At 39.7% G+C, this 19,471-nt stretch overlaps 1 protein-coding gene across 2 annotated transcripts; it reads left to right on the forward strand.

The window, feature by feature from the left end:
* The first annotated feature begins 967 nt into the window (after positions 1 to 967).
* CFAP36 (cilia and flagella associated protein 36) lies at positions 968 to 16,802 on the forward strand. Of its 2 annotated transcripts, XM_075203842.1 has the most exons (10): positions 968 to 1,215; positions 3,444 to 3,508; positions 4,220 to 4,321; positions 6,294 to 6,408; positions 6,599 to 6,686; positions 9,089 to 9,131; positions 10,058 to 10,133; positions 11,880 to 12,034; positions 13,999 to 14,148; positions 16,119 to 16,802. In XM_075203842.1, the coding sequence occupies exons 1-10, from the start codon at positions 1,113 to 1,115 to the stop codon at positions 16,203 to 16,205; spliced, it is 984 nt and encodes a 327-aa protein (XP_075059943.1). In that variant the 5' UTR covers positions 968 to 1,112; the 3' UTR covers positions 16,206 to 16,802. The 2 variants fall into 2 exon arrangements, with proteins under 2 accessions (XP_075059943.1, XP_075059944.1); XM_075203843.1 differs by lacking the exon at positions 4,220 to 4,321.
* The last annotated feature ends 2,669 nt before the right edge of the window (positions 16,803 to 19,471 follow it).

The raw sequence follows: 19,471 nt of genomic DNA on the forward strand, positions 1-19,471 counted from the left end.
CAAACACAGAATGTTATTAAATTGAGTTTAATGAATGAAAGTGTGCAGAATAGTCCTACAATTTCACTATGTACCAACAACCAGTATATAGTTAATCTTCATTTCTAAGTGGCTCATGTGTGTATGTAGGAAGTTCCTTTAATGGATCACAAGGTGCAATGTGCATGAAACATTGACAGAGGAAATGGACTAATACCTAGGTTCCCAAACTGTGTGCCGCGGCTCCCAGGGGTGCCACGCTTCTGTCGCAGGGGTGTCGTGGACAGGAAAAGGAAAAAACAAACAAGCAAAAAACGTACCAATCCCCCAGCGCCCGGGACACAGCATCCTCCTCCTTCCTCGCTTTTCACTGTCGGGCATGACGGCATCACTTCCGACATATTCGGTGAGAAGCGGCAGGAGAGAGAATGCTGGGTCCCGGGCGCCGCCGGATTGGTATTTTTTCCTTTTGTTCATTTTTTTTCTCTTCCTGGCCACGGTGGGATGCAGAGGGGGCGTGGATCCAGGGGGCACAGTGTGTGCTAGCTGTAAATTATTATTTGACAGAAATATAATTGAAAGAAATATATAAAAGTATTCTTTTCACTTGGATTTATGTGTATTATTTTTGCATACCACTATATAAGTATCTCTGTCCTGACCTAAATACTTATTACGTTTTTTTGACTACTTATAAAACGGGACTGTTAGGTAATTATTTTGGAGGGGTGCCTTGGGAAAATTATGTAGACTCTTAAGGGTGACGCGAACTGCAAAAGTTTGGGAACCACTGGACTAATATACTGCCAACTGGGTGATGGCCAAGAAGTAGTGATAAAGTTGTTGATCAGCCTCTTCCATGCTAGACAGACCTAGCTTCGGATTTATTTCAACTACATGACTGAGATTTTAGAGACACTGATTTTGGTGCATGAGGCGCGGCCACACAATGTATCGCGCATCACCATGACGTCGGTCGCCATGGAAACACACCCGCCCATGCCCTCGCGCGCGCACACGGTTCCTTTGCGCTTCATCCGGGGTCCCGGCTCGGGTGGGTGCCAGCCAGGCTGCCAACCACAAGACGCCGTAACTTCCATAGAGGAGCGGCCCGGCCGGGTGCAGGCGGCCCCATGGCCGAGGACGCTGAGTGGGTGTTGGAGAGTGTGCTGGGCTTCCTCAGCTGCCCCGTATGGAAGATGCCTGTGGCCGACTTCATAGAACAGCAGTGCTCAGGTAGTGGGATGAGCGGGGATGGAGAGGGAGGCACAGTACTCCGCACTGCCCCATGGTGCAGTCACCCGATCACTGGTTATAGTGGGAGATGCAGCTCATCATCCACAGATGGACAGAAAGGAGGTGGGGAAGGTGACACCACTACCCCCCTGCTGTTGTCAAACTACAAGTCCCAGCATGACCAAGGGGAATCCACTTGGGAGGGCTCCACAGTTAGTGGGATAAACACAAGGAGGATGTTGTGAGAGGAAGGGGTATGTACAGAGCGGGTGCTGATGGGTAGTACAGAGGGAAGACGTGAATAACAAAAAAAATTGGAATAAAAATAAAAACATCAGCATTGTGTTGTGGTAGAACTGGATTTATAGCAATACAATATGACAATAACGATTGAATGACATTTCACTCATATATTAGGTTTTAGACTCCACAGCAGTCTGTTAGGACATTTATTATATGCACTTGTCCTATTTTCTTGGGGTAAGCTACATTTTTTCCCCGATATAACATTCCTGATTTATATGTACTTATCTGCTAACCTAAACCATTTCTCAAATATTATGCTCCTGCTTGTTTTCAACTTAATCTTGGCTAAATTAAATAACTGATATGTTAAGGAGATGCAAAACTATCTTTCTGAAAGCCAGTCTCCCTCCAGATAGCAGAAATGTAGGATCAGAACTAATACTCAAGTTGCTATAAAGCAGTAAGTTGAGTACATAACATTCACCTTATTCAGAAGCAAGTTTCACACACAATATTTTTGCTGTTTTTAGTACAGATTTGTCTTCACTCCAATCAATGCATAAATCCTAATTCTTTCTGTTTATAGGACATCTGAATTAAAAATATATTTATCTTTATTTCACTGACTCTGACACTGCTCACAAATGACCCCACTCCCTCCATTCTGCAGGACTCTGCCATATACTAGCAGTGGTGGGGAAATTCAGTTTTTCAATTGTAACAGTGTACTACCCATGTTCTGCCGGATAGCTTGAAATACCCAACCCACTTTGAATGGCTAAACTAGAGAGCAGTGATAGGGAATAGGAGCACTGCAGGATTTATATGCGTTTTCATTAGAGCCTGATGATGATTCTGCCTTACAATAGCCACACATATTTTCCCCATCAATAACTCCAAATGTTATTCCACTACTTCATGTATCAAGTTTTCCCGGCACTTCTTAGATTGTAAACTTATTTGTACAGGGCCACATCTACCTTCTGTTTCATGTCATTGTATGTTATTTGTTTGTGATCCTGTCAATGTTTCGCACTGCGTAATATGTCAGTGCTTTATAAATAAAATATATAATTAATGTCCTAAAGTGGCATCATCATCTATTTATTTATATATATATATATATATATATATATATATATATATATATATATATATAGCGCCACTAATTCCGAAGCGCTGTACAGAGAACTCATTCACATCAGTCCCTGCCCCATTGGAGCTTACAATCGAAATGCCGTAACATACACAGAACGAGAGAGACTAAGGGCAAATTAATAGCAGCCAATTAACCTTTTCCTGCATGATGGAGCACCTTGCCATAAAAGTGATAACTAAGTGGCTTGGGGATCAAAACTTTGAAATTTTGGGTCAATGGCCAGGAAACTCCCCAGATTTTAATCCCATTGAGAACTTGTGTGGTCAATCCTCAAGAGGCGGGTGGGCAAACAAGAACCCACAAATTTGGATAAACTCCAAGCATTGATTAGGGAAAAATGGGCGGCCCCTCAGTCAGTATGTGACCCGGAAGTTGATTGACAGCATGCCAGGGCGAATTGCAGAGGTCTTAAAAAGGAAGGATCAACACTGCAAATATTGACGCTTTGCATAAAGTTAATGTATTGTCAATAAAAGCCTTTGACACTTATGAAATGCTTGTAATTTTACTTCAGTATAACATAACAATATCTGACAAAAAGGTCTAAAAACATTGAAGCAGCAAACTTTGTGAAAACCAATACTTGTGTCATTCTCAAAACTTTTGGCCACGACTGTACATGAAGGAAAGAGCTGGACGTTAATACAAATATTTAATTTTGGTGGTCCTTCAATAAGATTGCACTTGTCTTACATGCAAGCTGTAGTATATTTTTAATTATTCTCCAAAATATGCATGTAAACATCGATTATTTATATTTCTTTTTGTATTGGTACTTATATTTTTGATTTCCCGACTAAAAGTCTGACATTTCTGGTTGCAGTTTTTGATGATGAAGAAGAGAATAAGTTGTCATATACAGAGATTCACAATGAGTACAAGGAAATGGTAAATATAGTTTTGTATTACTTATAGTGAATGGGGGATTACGGTTAACATGACTGTGTCCACACTGGACAAATTGGAGTTTTGATAGAAATAAATCCAGATTTCTGCATGATTGTAAACGTGTAATATCAAAATGCACTTGCACTGAAGTCTATTTGTCACTCATATAGTTGGCATCCTTTACATATTCCTAGAAGTAGATCACTGGTTAGTAACTTAAAGTGGTTTTTTTTCACCTTTGGGGTATATGGTGTTTAAGTGACCCCCTTCTCCAAAACTAGTACATTGGTGTGAGGGTCTTTCTTGAAATCTCCATCATTGAAGTCATGCAGCTGTTCCCCATACTCGCATATTAGGGACAGCTACTGGAGAATGGGGATATTACTCATTGACTAAAATGACAACTCCCCCTTATTAAGATGACTGCCTCACTCATCCAGTCTGAAGCTGGCTTGTGTTTCAATCAGTTCAACTTATCCCTCCTTTCCAGCAGCTATTCTGCACTGCTCATTCAGCTGTGAAGCAGAGAATCACAATATAAGTGAGTATAGGTGATTACTGCATCATGTAAATGGTGTGGTCCCAAAGGAAACAACCCACCAATATGCTAGTTTAAGGCAAAAAGCCTTTAAATTGAAGCGCATCTTTGAGATCTTGAAATGAATGTACACATATTCACACTAATCTTAGACAAACAATACATTTCCACAGGTGGAAAAGCTGATACAAGGACATCTGAATGAAGTAGGGATTAGTGAAGAGCAGTTTCAACAAGCATGTTTGTCTCCTCTTGCTCATTCTCCAGGCGTTAAGGTGACAATCTTCTTCTAATTAACTATCAATGTGTTGATGGCTTTGGGCTTTTGCATTTTCAAATTGATATGTAAAAGTTTGCTTGCAGTTGCATTTACTGGAGGCCAGTTAAATGCAATTATTGTCCTCATAACCAGAAAGGTTGTTGTGTTTTTTTTTCTATATATAATCAAATATATAAACTATATAATTTCAAGAAAAAACAAACACTTCATTCCATCAATCCAGGAAACCAGTACTCATTTTCTTTTCACAGCAATTACTTAAATTATAATATTGAATGGGCAGAGAAATATACGAATATATTTAAGCATTGGTGTATAGAAAAGAGGCCAGAGTGGTTTATACCTTATAGCTGTTTCAGTGTCCTCCAAGCACCTTTATCGCATATAAACATACATACAGATTGTAGCATGCAGTCAGTAACTAAATTGTTGTTTGAACTGGTGAAATAGATTAGAGTGTGTTAGCCCTGTACATGCTAATCACCGTCATGTCCATGTGGGCATAGCCTAAGGTACACAGTGCAGTTGGAGCACCCAATTAAAGCCTGTGAAATATTCCGCTAAAAATCTATAACATATATTAATAATACATTGTGCAGTTCTATTTCAAATAGTATCTCCTCTAGTACTACTGCTGTCATCCATGACCCAAGCATAAAGTGGATCTCTAGTGTAATATTTGTGCTTTACTAAATGGCCCTAGCTAAATATATTAGTTAAGGCACCGTCTCTCTCCAGTCCACACAGCAGTAGAGCTGTTATGTGTAGAGAGAGTGAGCATAGTCTAGTCTGACAGATTGAGTTAGAAGGCAAGTCAGGCTCGAGCCGGGTAAGGCTGGGTACACACTACAGAAAATTTTTCCCGATGCGATATCGTTAATAATTTTACTAACGACTGAAAGTGCCGATCAGAATGCTGATTCATGTGTACACACTGTACATGTTTTAGAAGATTTACCTTCAGATCTGTATTCTTCATCTGTCTTAACCATTTGCTGAAAAGATTGTCACTCTGTGAACCCTATAGAGATCTGCCTACACTTCTGGTCGTTTCATCGTTATAGAGATATTTAGTCCGTTTATAAAATCAAATCAAACGATACAATGTGCTTTTTAACGATAAAACACGATCGGGGGAGTGTACACACTAATGCGATATCGGACCTAACGGTCGTTTATCATGTGATTTGGTTCAATAATCAGGTGAAAAACCTATAGTGTGTACCCAGCCTTACTCTGCAAATCTCACATTGGAGGAAGCTCAGGGGAGAGCATGCACACTGAATAAAATGCCGTATCCTGGATGAATAGTGTACCAACAGAGACACATTTGTTTTTGGGTTGCTACATGGTGTACAAGGCAATTATTTTTATTTTTTTCAATAGCTGATAGTGCAGTATTAAATGCCAGTCATGTCAGTATTTTTTAAACTTGTTAATTTACAATATAAAGTTCAATAGAGTGCTTTATTTTTCTTTAATATTCGTTTTTACATAATCATTACAATGGAATATCAATATTATTTTCAGATAGTTAATTTTTCAACTATCCACATTTCCAGTGAGTATCGTTACTATATTTGTATTTTTAATTTGCTGAGTTAGAATTTATTATCTCTAAAATCAGAGTTCATGGTACTTTGGCAAAAAAACGTCATAAATATGTAAAATATAAATTCTTTCTAATTAAGGTAAGGCAGCGTACACTGTCTTCTCTTCCCACACATCTTTCCAGACAAGCTTTGAAGGATAATGTAGATTAAGAGATAATGCAGTTGTAATCTGCTCATTGACCTTAGATCTATTAATCTGTATGGTGATGTTGCTTTCTGAACTGTTGTAAAGAAGCTTTAAGTGAAGTGACTCAGAAGTATTATGAAATAAAACTAACCTCTATTTTATGCCCCATCAAACTCTCTAGCAATTCTTTCTTTAATAACTCTGAATTATCTTGTCCTTGTTTATAGAGTATGTTGCAGTCTGTGGTAGCTGTAGAAGAATTTGCTGTCTTTAAAGAAATGATGCTGCAGAAGAATATCGAACTGCAGTTACAAGCAATTCAAATAATACAGCAACGAAATGGTAATACATGGTGCTTTGTTATTAATGTATCCCCTTCCCTCAAAATATAGCATCTTCTGTTTGGCTGGAAGCTCCCTTGCAAAAAAAATAAAAGGCCTACTTTAATCCTTGTAATTTATTTTGAAATGATACCAGTGTAGTATTGTTTTAATATCTTTAACGCAGAATACTTTTCTATTCTTCCATGCAGGTGTACTTCCAGAATGTCTGAAAAACGGTACAGATGTTATTTCTGACCTTGAACAACAGGAGATGAAACTAATATCCGAAGCTTTGAGGTAAAAAAAAAATGTTGCATGAACCACACACACTATTTTTTTGTTATTGAAAAAGTATCTCTGTTTTGTATAAATACAAAATAGTGTACTGCGTTGCAGCACAGCTTGTAAGCACAATACACCGTGAAACATAATCATTCATAGGGGGGTATTCAATTGTTCGGCTTGACGGCTGAAAAACTCACGCTCTAAAACTATTACCGTTAATGCGGTAATTACTCGCTGAATTGGAGCTGCGAGCTGAAATTCAGCGAGTAAATTACCGTATGAACGGGTTTTAAGCGCAATTTTACCGTATTAACGGTAATAGTTTTAGATACCCCCCATAATGTTTAGTATAATACATGACATAAGGTACAAAATATGACATGACATCCTACGCTATAAATCAAGTACTGCACTAACCATGCACAACTTAAACAACAATATAGGGGAGGGGGCATAATTTAAGGGAAGACATTTCAACATTTCATTGAACAAAACTTCAATCAGTGATGGGGGAAGGGGTTGGAGGGGAAAGGTAGAGGGAGACAAGCCCAAAGCTTTAATTAAAAATACAGACACATGGGGGGAGAAGGAGAAGAGGGAGACAGCTATCAATCAACTTCCTCAGGACTTTCAAGGGTGTTATAGTCTCTTAGCAGACTGTGGATCAGCCTGCGACAGTCCTGGATGGTCATCTTCACCTTTTTCAAAATGAGGCGATTCCTGATAAGCCATATAGCGTCCTTAAAGCAGTTCATAAGGTGCCAGGCCTCCTGGATTGCCCAAATAGTGTGGGTCCCAGGAAATAATCCATAAAATACCGAATAATATGAAAGACAAGTCCTGGGCACAGTGTCCTTAATACACACTAATGCTTGGGGAAGGATGCTGCAAGGCTAGTACATAAGAGGGGCATGCTCAGGACACCAGTACACCTTAAATCCTAATAGCATTACTATTTTAATTAAATGTGCCATAGGATTTTATACAGTGGCGGATTGGTGCTCTCTGTTACACTTTACATCAGGGGTGTCCAACCTTTTAGCTTCCCTGGGCCACATTGGAAGATGACGAGTTGGTCTGGGCCGCACATAAGAAACACTAACAATAATGATAGCTGATCATCCAAAAAAACCATAGAAAACATAGTTAACATATATATGAGAAAAAAAGTGATTTTATATAATATATATATATATATCACTTTTTTTCAAATCCCCCTATACTTACCTTTCAATCGCCCTGTTGAAAAAATCCTCTCTAGTTATTATACTATAATCACTTTATGTATTGTTTCGATGCAATATCAATAAAGTGCATTTAAGCCAGGCATTGTATATCAGGGTGCCCTAACCAGGCCTGCGGTACCTGACATATACACCACTGTGACCCCAAATTGTGACCTGTTTTGCTAATTACACCACTATGTTAGTTAAGGGATAACAACTTATAATGGGCCAAAGAGAATAATATATAATGCCCCATTAGTATTACAAGTAGAAGTATGTAGCAGGGAGATAAGGTCCATGATGCTCCAGGACCAGGTGACTTTTATTCACTGGTCAGCGTCCCTTGAAATAATAAAAAAAATCCCCCTTAACTTACCTTTTAATCGGCTTGTTCTCCTGTCCTCTTCTCTTCTCCAATTCTGTGCTGCTGATTGTTCTTCTCGCGCGGGTGACTCCTCCGTGCTGCGCTCCACAATGGATGTTGGGCGTGATGACATCACGCCCGACATTCACTGCGAGCACCGCACGGAGGAGGAGACAAGGGAGGGAGCCGGAGTACCAGCTGACGTGACCGCGTGACCGCAAGGTAAGTATTTTCTTTTTTTTTTTGCAGGATTTTTTTTTCCATTAACAGTGCTACCCCCTTGCCACAACCAAAACTCCTCCTGGGCCACATTTACAGGACCGCTGGGCCGCATGCGGGCCGTGGGTTGGATAACCCTGCTTTACATAGAATACACCATAATGTCACTCATTGGCCAGGATGATTCCATTATTGATCAACGGATCCTTCTACTATCCACTTGTGTGTTTTTAGTATGTGAAGGACACCTGGACCAAGTCTGTGTTATGTTTTATTACCTCAGACTTGGTTACTTTTTGTTTTGTTTGTTTTTCTTTTTATGTACTAAACTTAGATTTGTATCTCTTGCATTTTGAATGTTTCATTTCCCATACCAACTATACTTTTACAGGTTGGGATATACCAACACAGGTGATTGCAAAGCACAGCAAATATAATTTCAATGAGCAGGGTTAGCAATCATTTATGTTTTTGCACCTCAATGTAGCATCTGTTCACCATTTAGTAAATGGGCAGCTTTGCATAGAAGGTTGTTACTTTATAAATAATACAGTATATTAATATATAGATAATTAATAAATTATATATCTAAAAAAAAATTATAGGATATCAAGAGAGGAATACGAGCAGGAACAGTTGCGCAAGAAGGTATGTCAATTTTTTTAAAAATAAAATAACATTGTACGATCCGCAATACCGACACCTTTATGGTTGATTTTATTTATATATGTGTGTATATGTATATATATATATATATATATATATATATATATATATATATATATATATATATATATATATATATATATATATATATATATATATATATATATATATATACTATAAATGTCTAGTGGCGTGTGTTAGTCTGTCTGTCTGTGTGTGTGTGTGGAAAAATAAAACCAAGCTGCAGCGCCACCTGCTGGGCGGAGTTATACACTGACCTACTAAATTCTTAGTGTGTGTGGAAAAAAAAATTCAGAAAGGACTGAAATTTGGTATACTAAGAGGTTTTTAATTTGTTAATTTAATTTGTTAATTGTTAAAAGTGTTTATAAAGATTTAAAAAAAAAATTATATATATTTCTTGAAGGAGAAGTGAAAGTTGGGAGTGGTTGGTGGTTGCCAGGGGTGACAGTGGGGAGTGGTTGGTGGTTGCCGGGGGTGACAGAGTGAGAGAAGTGTGATACTCAGGACCGCTGAGAGAGATCCCTGTGTCTGGATAGACATCTGGATAGATGTGGCGATGAAAATGAAGGATGAGGTGATGGAGAAGAATGATGAGGTGGTGACATGTGGACAAAACCACGTTAAAAAAGGGCGCTTACGTCGGGAAGTAACGCTCTTCCCCTGAGGAGGCCTGGGCTATGGCCCAAATGCATGACAAGAACCTTTTTAACACCTTAAGTAGCTTGATTTGACTAGAATGCATGAGTATCATGCACGGGTTAACTTGTGTGTGTGTGTGTGTGTGTGTGTGTGTATATATATATATATATATATATATATATATATATATATATATATATATATATGTACTTTTTTTGTATTTGTTTTTTGTTGTTTTTTTACAGGAAATAGGTGCAGCTAATTTAGGAGAAAATTCCTCCAAAACATCCACAGATTATAAAATTACAGCAGCAGTGACAGGTAACTATACCATTTTAGTTTATAGTATCTGATGATAAATTTGACTTGCATATGCTCAATAAAATTTAGGAAGCCATCATGGGCTAGATTCACAAGCATTGAAACCAGACCTGTCACCTTCCCAAAACTTGTTGTAAATAATTTTTTGAAATGCACATATTCACCAGTTTGTTTGGTAGATAATTTATACTTTAAACTCCAATAGGACAGGAGCTGCGTGAATGATGTGAAGAGTTGCAGAGACAACTCTTTTCTTCTTTCTTTATATAAAGTCATCTTGACAGCTTGAGAATAACCCGCATCTAATCCAATGGGTTCTACTGGGTCAGAGTCATCCAGAAACCCCCCTCTTCCTGCTAGGACTTTTCTGAATCTGAATTCTCACCTAAGAGAAAACTGTTGGTGTTTACGTGGTCTCTGAACATCAAGGAGTCTCTCTAATGAAGACGATACTTGTGCCAATTCCAGAAGAAACCGTTCTAGCATCTTGGCCCACACAGTTCAGCCTGGACACAGCAATGGAACCTGTTGGTACCGGAATGACCATTGTCCAGGTGCAGTCATAGGAGAAAGCAATGAAGGATTTGCACTCTCCTCTTCAGGAGATGCAGCAAGTCGAGTCAACTTGATAATGGACTGGGTCAGGGATCTCACCCAGGAAAGTTCTGCCATCTCAGCTGCTTTCTTCCATCTTCCCCCCCAGACATGCGCAAGACACGGTTTTCCTCCTCCTTAGGTCACACACCTGGACCCGAGGTTCCTTAGGTCATTTTTGTTTTGCACCTGGTACAAGTGAAATACATAACAGACTTCTCTCCTCCAGCTTTGCCTTAGATCTGGTCCCTTTTCCCTTTTTCGGACATAGTATAAAAGGCACAGTGTGACTAGACAGACAGACTGTGACCTAGAATATTCTGGTGTAGATCTCACAGGAATTAAACCCTCACATATAGAAAAATATAACTAAAGAACAGAGGGATAGAACCTGTTACATTCTCCCCCCACATACAATATGTGGATTCTACAGAACAGAGAGAATAGAATATAATCTCAAATATGAGGTACTTGGCCCTCTAGGCTTCTAGACGGCAGTGGGAGAGAAATGTCACAGAGGAGAGGAGCTTCAGTCCAGCAACAGGAGAACTCTTTCCTTCTTGTAGGAGCCCATAGGTACAATGTAGCATCTGGATCACACAGCTGCTCTTCCAGGGAGTGATGTTGTTTGATATCTCTGTGGTAGTGGGAGATCACAAAATAAGATGTTTATTTCTCTCCCTTTTCCCCCTATAAAAACCTATTTAGCAAAAGAAAACCTTATCTGTCCTTGAAAAAAACATAACATTTAGTTGGATAGACTTATGGAAAAGTTACTTCCAGTGCAAGTGTTGCATCGCCAAATTCTGAAAAGTCTGGTGGGAGAACATCCTCTAAGAGTGGTTAAACAGAAGTATCTGCTTGGAATAACATATAAGCTGTCAGAGTTGGAGCATAACAGGCTGTATTTATTGTATGTTTAAATGTATTTACTATCATGAAAATAAACCATTTTATAAGCTAAGTGGGCAGAATAAGAGGAACTAATATTGTATTTATAAATAGAGTTCCTGCTGTGCAAATTTTTTAACTTGAAAATAATGAATGAAAACATAATTTTTAGCATTTAAGTATTGCAAACTATTTACTAATAGTAAAATTGTATATGTGCAGTGTCATTTGATTATACAATTTATCTCCCTTTAAAATCAGCCAAACCGCTTGAAGCCAAAAAACAGCCCTTGGAAGTACAAGAACGTCCATACAAACCAACAACTGTTACTTTTAAAGAGCTTAGTAATACGGAAGCTGCCGAGGCCTGGATGGAGCAAGCATGGAAAGAGGCTGGTATACAGGGTTCTGTTACTGTAAGTACTTTTCATGTAATTGATCAGCCTCATTCCTTATTAATTTGTACACTTAAAAAAACCCCCCCAAAAAAAAACCAGACGGGCAACATCAACGGTTATCGGCATTAAGACAGATTGCTAGAAGGGGAGAGGAGCAGCACTGAAACCCCATTCAGATTGCTAAAAGGGGACAGTAGCCGTACCAAGCCACCATCCAGATTTCCAGAAGTGAGGAGGAGCTGCACCGAGCCCCCATCCAGATCGCTAGAAAGGGACGGGAGCTGCACCGAGCCCCCATCCAGATCGCTAGAAAGGGACGGGAGCTGCACCGAGCCCCCATCCAGATCGCTAGAAAGGGACGGGAGCTGCACCGAGCCCCCATCCAGATCGCTAGAAAGGGACGGGAGCTGCACAGAGCCCCCATCCAGATCGCTAGAAAGGGACGGGAGCTGCACCGAGCCCCCATCCAGATCGCTAGAAAGGGACGGGAGCTGCACCGAGCCCCCATCCAGATCGCTAGAAAGGGACGGGAGCTTCACCGAGCCCCCTTCCAGATCGCTAGAAAGGGACGGGAGCTGCACCTGAGCCCCCATCCAGATCGCTAGAAAGGGACGGGAGCTGCACCGAGCCCCCATCCAGATCGCTGGAAAGGGACGGGAGCTGCACCGAGCCCCCATCTAGATCGCTGGAAAGGGACGGGAGCTGCACCGAGCCCCCATCCAGATCGCTGGAAAGGGATGGGAGCTGCACCGAGCCCCCATCCAGATCGCTGGAAAGGGACGGGAGCTGCACGAGCCCCCATCCAGATCGCTGGAAAGGGACGGGAGCTGCACCGAGCCCCCATCCAGATCGCTGGAAAGGGACGGGAGCTGCACCGAGCCCCCATCCAGATCGCTGGAAAGGGACGGGAGCTGCACCGAGCCCCCATCCAGATCGCTGAAAAGGGACGGGAGCTTCACCGAGACCCCTTCCAGATCGCTAGAAAGGGACGGGAGCTGCACCGAGCACCCATCCAGATTGCTAGAAAGGGACGGGTGCTGCACCGAGCCCCCATCCAGATCGCTGGAAAGGGACGGGAGCTGCACCGAGCCCCCATCCAGATCGCTGGAAAGGGACGGGAGCTGCACCGAGCCCCCATCCAGATCGCTGGAAAGGGACGGGAGCTGCACCGAGCCCCCATCCAGATCGCTGGAAAGGGACGGGAGCTGCACCGAGCCCCCATCCAGATCGCTGGAAAGGGACGGGAGCTGCACCGAGCCCCCATCCAGATTGCTAGAAAGGGACGGGAGCTGCACCGAGCTCCCATCCAGATCGCTAGAAAGGGACGGGAGCTGCACCGAGCCCCCATAGAGATCACTTGTAAGACAAACTGTTCAGAAGGAGACTTCAGTGTTTTAGGATATGGTGTAGCAGCTACAGAAAATCAATGGGCTTGAGAGTAACCACTATAGCAGTCCTGTCTGCAGAAAATGAGCCTGTATCAATTCTATGGTTTACCGATTTCCAGTTGTTTCAAGATTCTTATCCAGCCATCAGCTAAGCTTATACAAAACCTTGTACATGTCCTCAAGTTAAACAGCGTATTCAATGTTCTCTCAAAGCTTCCCTGCAGCATAGTGTAATATGTACGATCCTATAGAAATGTTATATAATATTGAGCGTTAACACAGGCAACATTGAAATTGTTGCAAAGCAAATGCTTGTCAGAAAGTGTATGTACAGGTCCATTCTCTTACATTAGTTTGTTTGGATGTCAAAGTTCAGCATGCATTTACCAGGCTTTAACAATATTTGTTGAACATGTGATATCAACACCGCATGTGTACGAGCCTTAAAGGAGCAGATACATTTACAACAATGTTTGCAAGTTATCTTATTATTCATTTATAGCTGTTATTAATTGGAAAGAAAAAAAAAGTGCATCTCCTTAATGATTGCCAGCACTTTAAATGCTCTGCATGTCTAAACGTTCTCTTGTGCAGAGCTTGACAAAAACTGAGCAGGAACAGCTCAGAGAACGTGCTGAATATCTAAAACAGAAAAGAGCCGTACTTTTAGAACGGAAGTTAGATTCAAAGAAGAAAACACAGAGTTCTGAAGAATGTAAAGAAGAGGCCTCGTGTTCCACACAGGTAATCTTTTTGAAGTTACCAAAAGAGTCTGTTACTTGTCCAGATAGCCATTGGCTCACAAATGCGAAATTTTACGAAGATTTTTTTAATAGTATTCCTACTGCGAAAAATTACTGCGACAGTGGTCCCAGCACACTAAATTTCTGCACACTACAAAAAATACATAAAAACTGGAAACAAATTGTTTGTTTATACGAGTACATTTTTTAACTTAAAAGAACAGATGTATAAGTTCCCAGTAGTTTGAAAGATGGCAAATTCCAGACACCTATAGATATGAAAATTACCACATTTTACAGTAATATATTGTGAATGATTTATTGCTTTTGTGTCCACTTTTTCAAATATATACAGTAAATGGCATTTTATAACTTATTTGTTCACACGCTCTAGTTCGCATTATATTGAAATCTAATTCATAATTGGGATACTCACCCTTATTGCATTTTTAATACAAGCCATCCCTTACCCAGACTCACAAAACAATGGGTTATCTGAACCCACAGAGCTTTCTGTTCTCCTGGCATTGGTGCCTGGAAAAATGTTCAAATTATGGGAATAACAGGAACTTTCAAATGAGCATGTTTTATGTTGTATACAATCTTTTTGTCCTCCAAAACCAATTGGTTCTCTGCCTTTCTTATACACCAAGCCTGGTCAACCTGTGGCTATCCAGGTGTTGTGAAACTACAAGTCCCAGCATGCTCTGCAAACTAATTGTTGGCTAGCTAATGGCAAAGCATGCTGGGACTTGTAATTTCACAACACCTGGAGATCCACAGGTTGGCCAGGCCTGATCTATACTGATCCAGCTGTTTCCCATTGACTTTAACTTCAACTCTTTTTTTTTTTAACAACCCAAATATAATGAATTAAACTATTGTAAATCAGGCCTATATAATTTAATTAAATTTTCATTGTAAATACTATGTAGCCTGTTTAATAATGCGTCGAATGATTTATAGGCTTTTAAAATAAGTCAGATACATGCATTTCAGAGATGTTTGTTTAACTGGGACTTGTTAGTACAGTCAGACGATGAACACACACAAATGCTTAAAGTGGTCATCTTCTGACTGTATTTACTGACATAAAACCATACTGAGCTGATTGGATTATTATCAGTCCTTTTTCTTTTTCTTTTTTTTTTTTGAGGCCATACACTGCGGTCAGTTGTCAGATATTGTTGCATGTGTAGTCCTATTTATTAATAATGTACTTACTTTGTAGATAAGCTTAAAGTAATTGAAATGTGACTTGTAAAACAGATTCAAAAACTGTGTTTCAGGCAAAAAAAGCTCATTTTATTGATACTGTCCTCTATTACTCTGTCCCTTAAACCAAGCTTGATGGATAATCAGTGCATGCGTATTGCTGTATATGTTTCTGTAAATATGTGCAGTGGTAAATAATGCCTAGGATTGTAAACATTGCAGTGATGTTTCATTGTCACGATTTACCCCTAAAATATTAACCTCTACAGTGTAGTAACTTCCCTCTGGTGGAGTGAAAAATTAGAATCACCCGAAACATTTCTTGGCCCTTTTTATGCTGCATCATTTATATTTGATAAATGTGGTTTATGGTTAGTAGACCAGCAGTGTATTGGTACTACAGTATTATATTTCAAACAAGTTATGTAGTTCCTCCTTCAGTAAAATTAATCTATTCTCTAACTTAGATATATTTGAAAAGAACGAGATAGTGAACAATCCTTCTGATTACTGCAGACAACTTTCCTTGTGGATAAACTATAATGCACTAATTTTTTTTTATTTGGACTGTGAGATCTCCCACATTTTACAGTAGAATCCTGTCTTGCAAAGGAACCCCCAAAAATGTTGTCTTCTAGATCTGACTATAGAATTGTAAAGGCGTGTGGCATGAGTTCTCTCAATTACATAAATACCAATGGTTCATCTACTAAACAGAAGTGGAAAATGGTTCAGCTTTCCTTTTATATTTTGCAGCAAACGATGACTGACGAAGAAATTAAAAATTTACAGAAAAGGAAGCAGCTAGCGGAAAAGCTGAAAGAAGAAGTAATACATAAGTGACAAACCTACCACTGCTTTACGCCTTTTTCATTTATCCAATTGCCAAAGCTATTCATATATATATTTTTTGTATGCCTTAAATAAATATTTAGTCACCATCTGTGGAAACTATTCATCTTGGAAGGAAATGACGCATGCAACTGAATGTGGGTGTAAAAACCGCAAAAGGACTGTTATAAAATGTGTTTTTATTTTTTAAGTCCGTTAAATTATAAAAGCTGTGCAGAATATCACATTAGAGCCAACACATTTGTGAGCTTTTCTGGAAATCCTAAATATATGAATGTACTTGAGAGGTGAATCAGATGAATTCCAGGATTGACCTCGTAGGGTAGTAGAATAATAAAGCCATATATTAATGGTAGACTGTGTTGACCACTTCATTCATAACCACCAAGAGCTAAACTTTCTGGCCTCTGCCATTGGAATGGAGAAATGGGGGTAGGGGGGGGTGGGAGTTGGGGGTGTTTATGATACTTTGTGTAAAAATAAAGCTATGTAAGGACAGAACCTCATGCAGATTGATGCCTGCAACATTGACAAAGAAGACATCAGGCAGCAAGCAGAGATTGTGCTGGACATGTATACTCAATGTTTTGGATCAACTGTATATGAACGTTTATTAGATTTAGGCCAATATCAGACAGGCACTTTAAAGCTTTGTGATCAGATGACATTTTTATAAAACTAATGTTTTGCCCAAGTAAGTATCAGAAAAATAGGCAGTGATAGATTGTTGCACTCTGCAGGTGTGTCTTGTCCAGGCCGTCCGATTTAAAGAGGTGGCTGGCCGGCCATGGAATGAAGACTACCTATGGCCGGACACCTGCAGACAGGAGTAGTTTCAAGGCCGAAAACTGCTATATATACACTCTACTAAAGCGTGCATATAGAAAACTGTTAAAGAGAGGGTAGAGGTTATATTTATACATATAAACCCTTCAAAAAAAAAAAAAAAAAAAAAGTAATATCGAGGTAACCTTTAAAAAGGCTCATGTTTTATAAAGGAATTATGCTCACACAGAGATTGGTACAGAAGTTTCTTCGTCAAATGCTGCAAAAATCAGGAAAGGGCATATAGAAGGGGAGGCATATGTTGTCAAAATAGTGCACTCAGGAAGTTTTTATTTGGAACATAAATAAACTGTAAACATTGATATGCTGAAAACATGCATTGGTTGTGGTCCTTGATGCCTGGGTCTGAGAAACATTCAGATATTTGTCTCATCTACTAGCTCAAACAGTGACTTTATAGGAAAAAAGCACTGAATAATTTGGATATACCAAATGGATTTAGGTGACCTAACAAAGCAAAAAGGTACAACAAGATGATGTATGGTAATGATATACCTATGGAGGAGCCATTTAAGAAAGCGACATCAGTCCAGAAATTAAGATGTATTAGGCCATCATAATTGGAGAGGAATAAATAAGTGATTGAGAAATCAAAATAAAGGCATAATTTCCAGGAGAGAATATATGATCATGTTCACAATGCCGAAGATGAGACAAATACTATACTAAACTGCGGGTTTGAAAAAGTGGGGATGTTGCCTATAGCAACCAATCAGATTCTAGCTTTCATTTATTTAGTACTTTCCACAAAATGACAGCTAGAATCTGATTGGTTGCTATAGGCAACAACCCGCAGCTTAGTAAATCTAACCCAAAGTAGGATAGTTGTTTTTGTATGGAGTACTATTTTATCCTGAAAGATGCTCAAGAATGTTTCTTTCCACCACAATGCATGCAGCTCCCATATCCTTCTGGCAGAAGTAATTGCCACCAAGAATTATAATTTGAATGCAAGCCATTTAAGTGGTATTGTCCTGCTCAAAAGAACATTAATCCTTCTTAATACAATATTAAGTTCATGGTGCGAGAAAAAGTCTAATATGAGGTATAATTCTTTTTACTGTCTGAAAGAAGTGTAGTCTGTGTAATGTGTCCAAAAGCATGCCCACAAAGCACAGAGCAAATACTTGTTCTTTTTACATTTTGAAAGCAAAAGATGTATGCCACCATTGGTTTAATTAATCTCTTCTTGCACTAGAAGATAAATCTTTTCCAAATTATGTAGTAAATTATTCATGAGTTTTGCTTTCTGGCTTGTAACAGTATCTCAATTACTTCGTTAGAAACTCCCTTGTTCCCGAGCAAAACACCTGCTCAATTACCACCCAAACAAGGAGAGTGTACTTGGGTTCAGGTGCAGAACTAGTCCCTGGTGCAGGAGGTCTGGTCAAAGTGGTAGAGGCCACCGATGCTCTATTTCCCAGAATATGGCAAATCACGTTCACCAAGTCCAGAATGGGGGAATGGCTCTAACTTCCACTTCATTCTTCCTCAAGGCTTATGGGATAAGCAGGAATACATATACCAAGCATAAGTTCCAAAGCCTTGTTAAGAAATCTCTTCTGCTATGGGATCTTTGTGACAAGCAAAAAGTCAATTCAGCTTAGTATTTTGAGCTCGTGCCATTAAATCTATGAGGGAAGCCAAACTTATTTATCAACAGTTGTAAAACCTCCTTGTTGAGTTACCATTCACTTAGGTGAATTTGATAGCAGCTGAGATAGTCAGCAACTATATTGCTTCTGCCAGCTACATGAAGTGTTGGAAGAGATATTATGTTGTTCTGTGCCCAGGTCCTAATTGGTGCTACCGCCATCATAGTTGTGCTTCTGGTATCACCCTCTTTATGAATGCTACCGCTGTCTGAGATGCATGTGATGCAGAAGTTGAAACTGTAGAATTGCTCTCCAATCTGCTCTCATTTCTGAAACATTTGCGTGTAGCTTCCTTTCGTTTTGTTCTAGTTCCTCTGCCTCACTTGTTCTAATGTGCACCAAGTCTTTGTGTTGGAATAATTTGTTAATTTCAGCCATTCTGCCTCTTAGAGGGGTATCCCCTGATTTTTTTAATACGGTTTGAGGGACTTTCTGACAGCACGGGTTTGATGACAGTCCAGGGTTTCTTGCCTGTGGTCCCTTTGTCTGAATAGATCTAGCTGCAAACTCCTCTGATGCCATAGTGCACATGGCAGGATTCATATTATTTAAGAGAACATCCCTTAAAGCAGAGCTGTACAAACTCAGTCCTCAAGTGCTATCAACAGTTCATGTTTGCAGGATTTCTTTGATCATGCACAAGTGAGTTAATCTGTTTTGCTGCATGAGTAATTATCCCACCTGTTTCTAGACATAAATCCTGAAAACATGAACTGTTGGTAGCCCTTGCGGACTCCTCTGCCTTAAAGACTGAGA

The sequence above is a fragment of the Mixophyes fleayi genome, chromosome 3 (assembly GCF_038048845.1).
Source record: "Mixophyes fleayi isolate aMixFle1 chromosome 3, aMixFle1.hap1, whole genome shotgun sequence".
Lineage (NCBI taxonomy): Eukaryota > Metazoa > Chordata > Amphibia > Anura > Limnodynastidae > Mixophyes > Mixophyes fleayi.

What these genes read in the sequence shown, in the direction of transcription:
- CFAP36 (XM_075203842.1), top strand. Translation starts at nt 1,113, where the DNA reads ATGGCCGAGGACGCTGAGTGGGTGTTGGAGAGTGTGCTGGGCTTCCTC. An exon ending in CATAGAACAGCAGTGCTCAG is followed by an intron (nt 1,216 to 3,443) that starts GTAGTGGGATGA and finishes TTCTGGTTGCAG; the next exon opens with TTTTTGATGATGAAGAAGAG. An exon ending in AGGCCTCGTGTTCCACACAG is followed by an intron (nt 14,149 to 16,118) that starts GTAATCTTTTTG and finishes TATATTTTGCAG; the next exon opens with CAAACGATGACTGACGAAGA.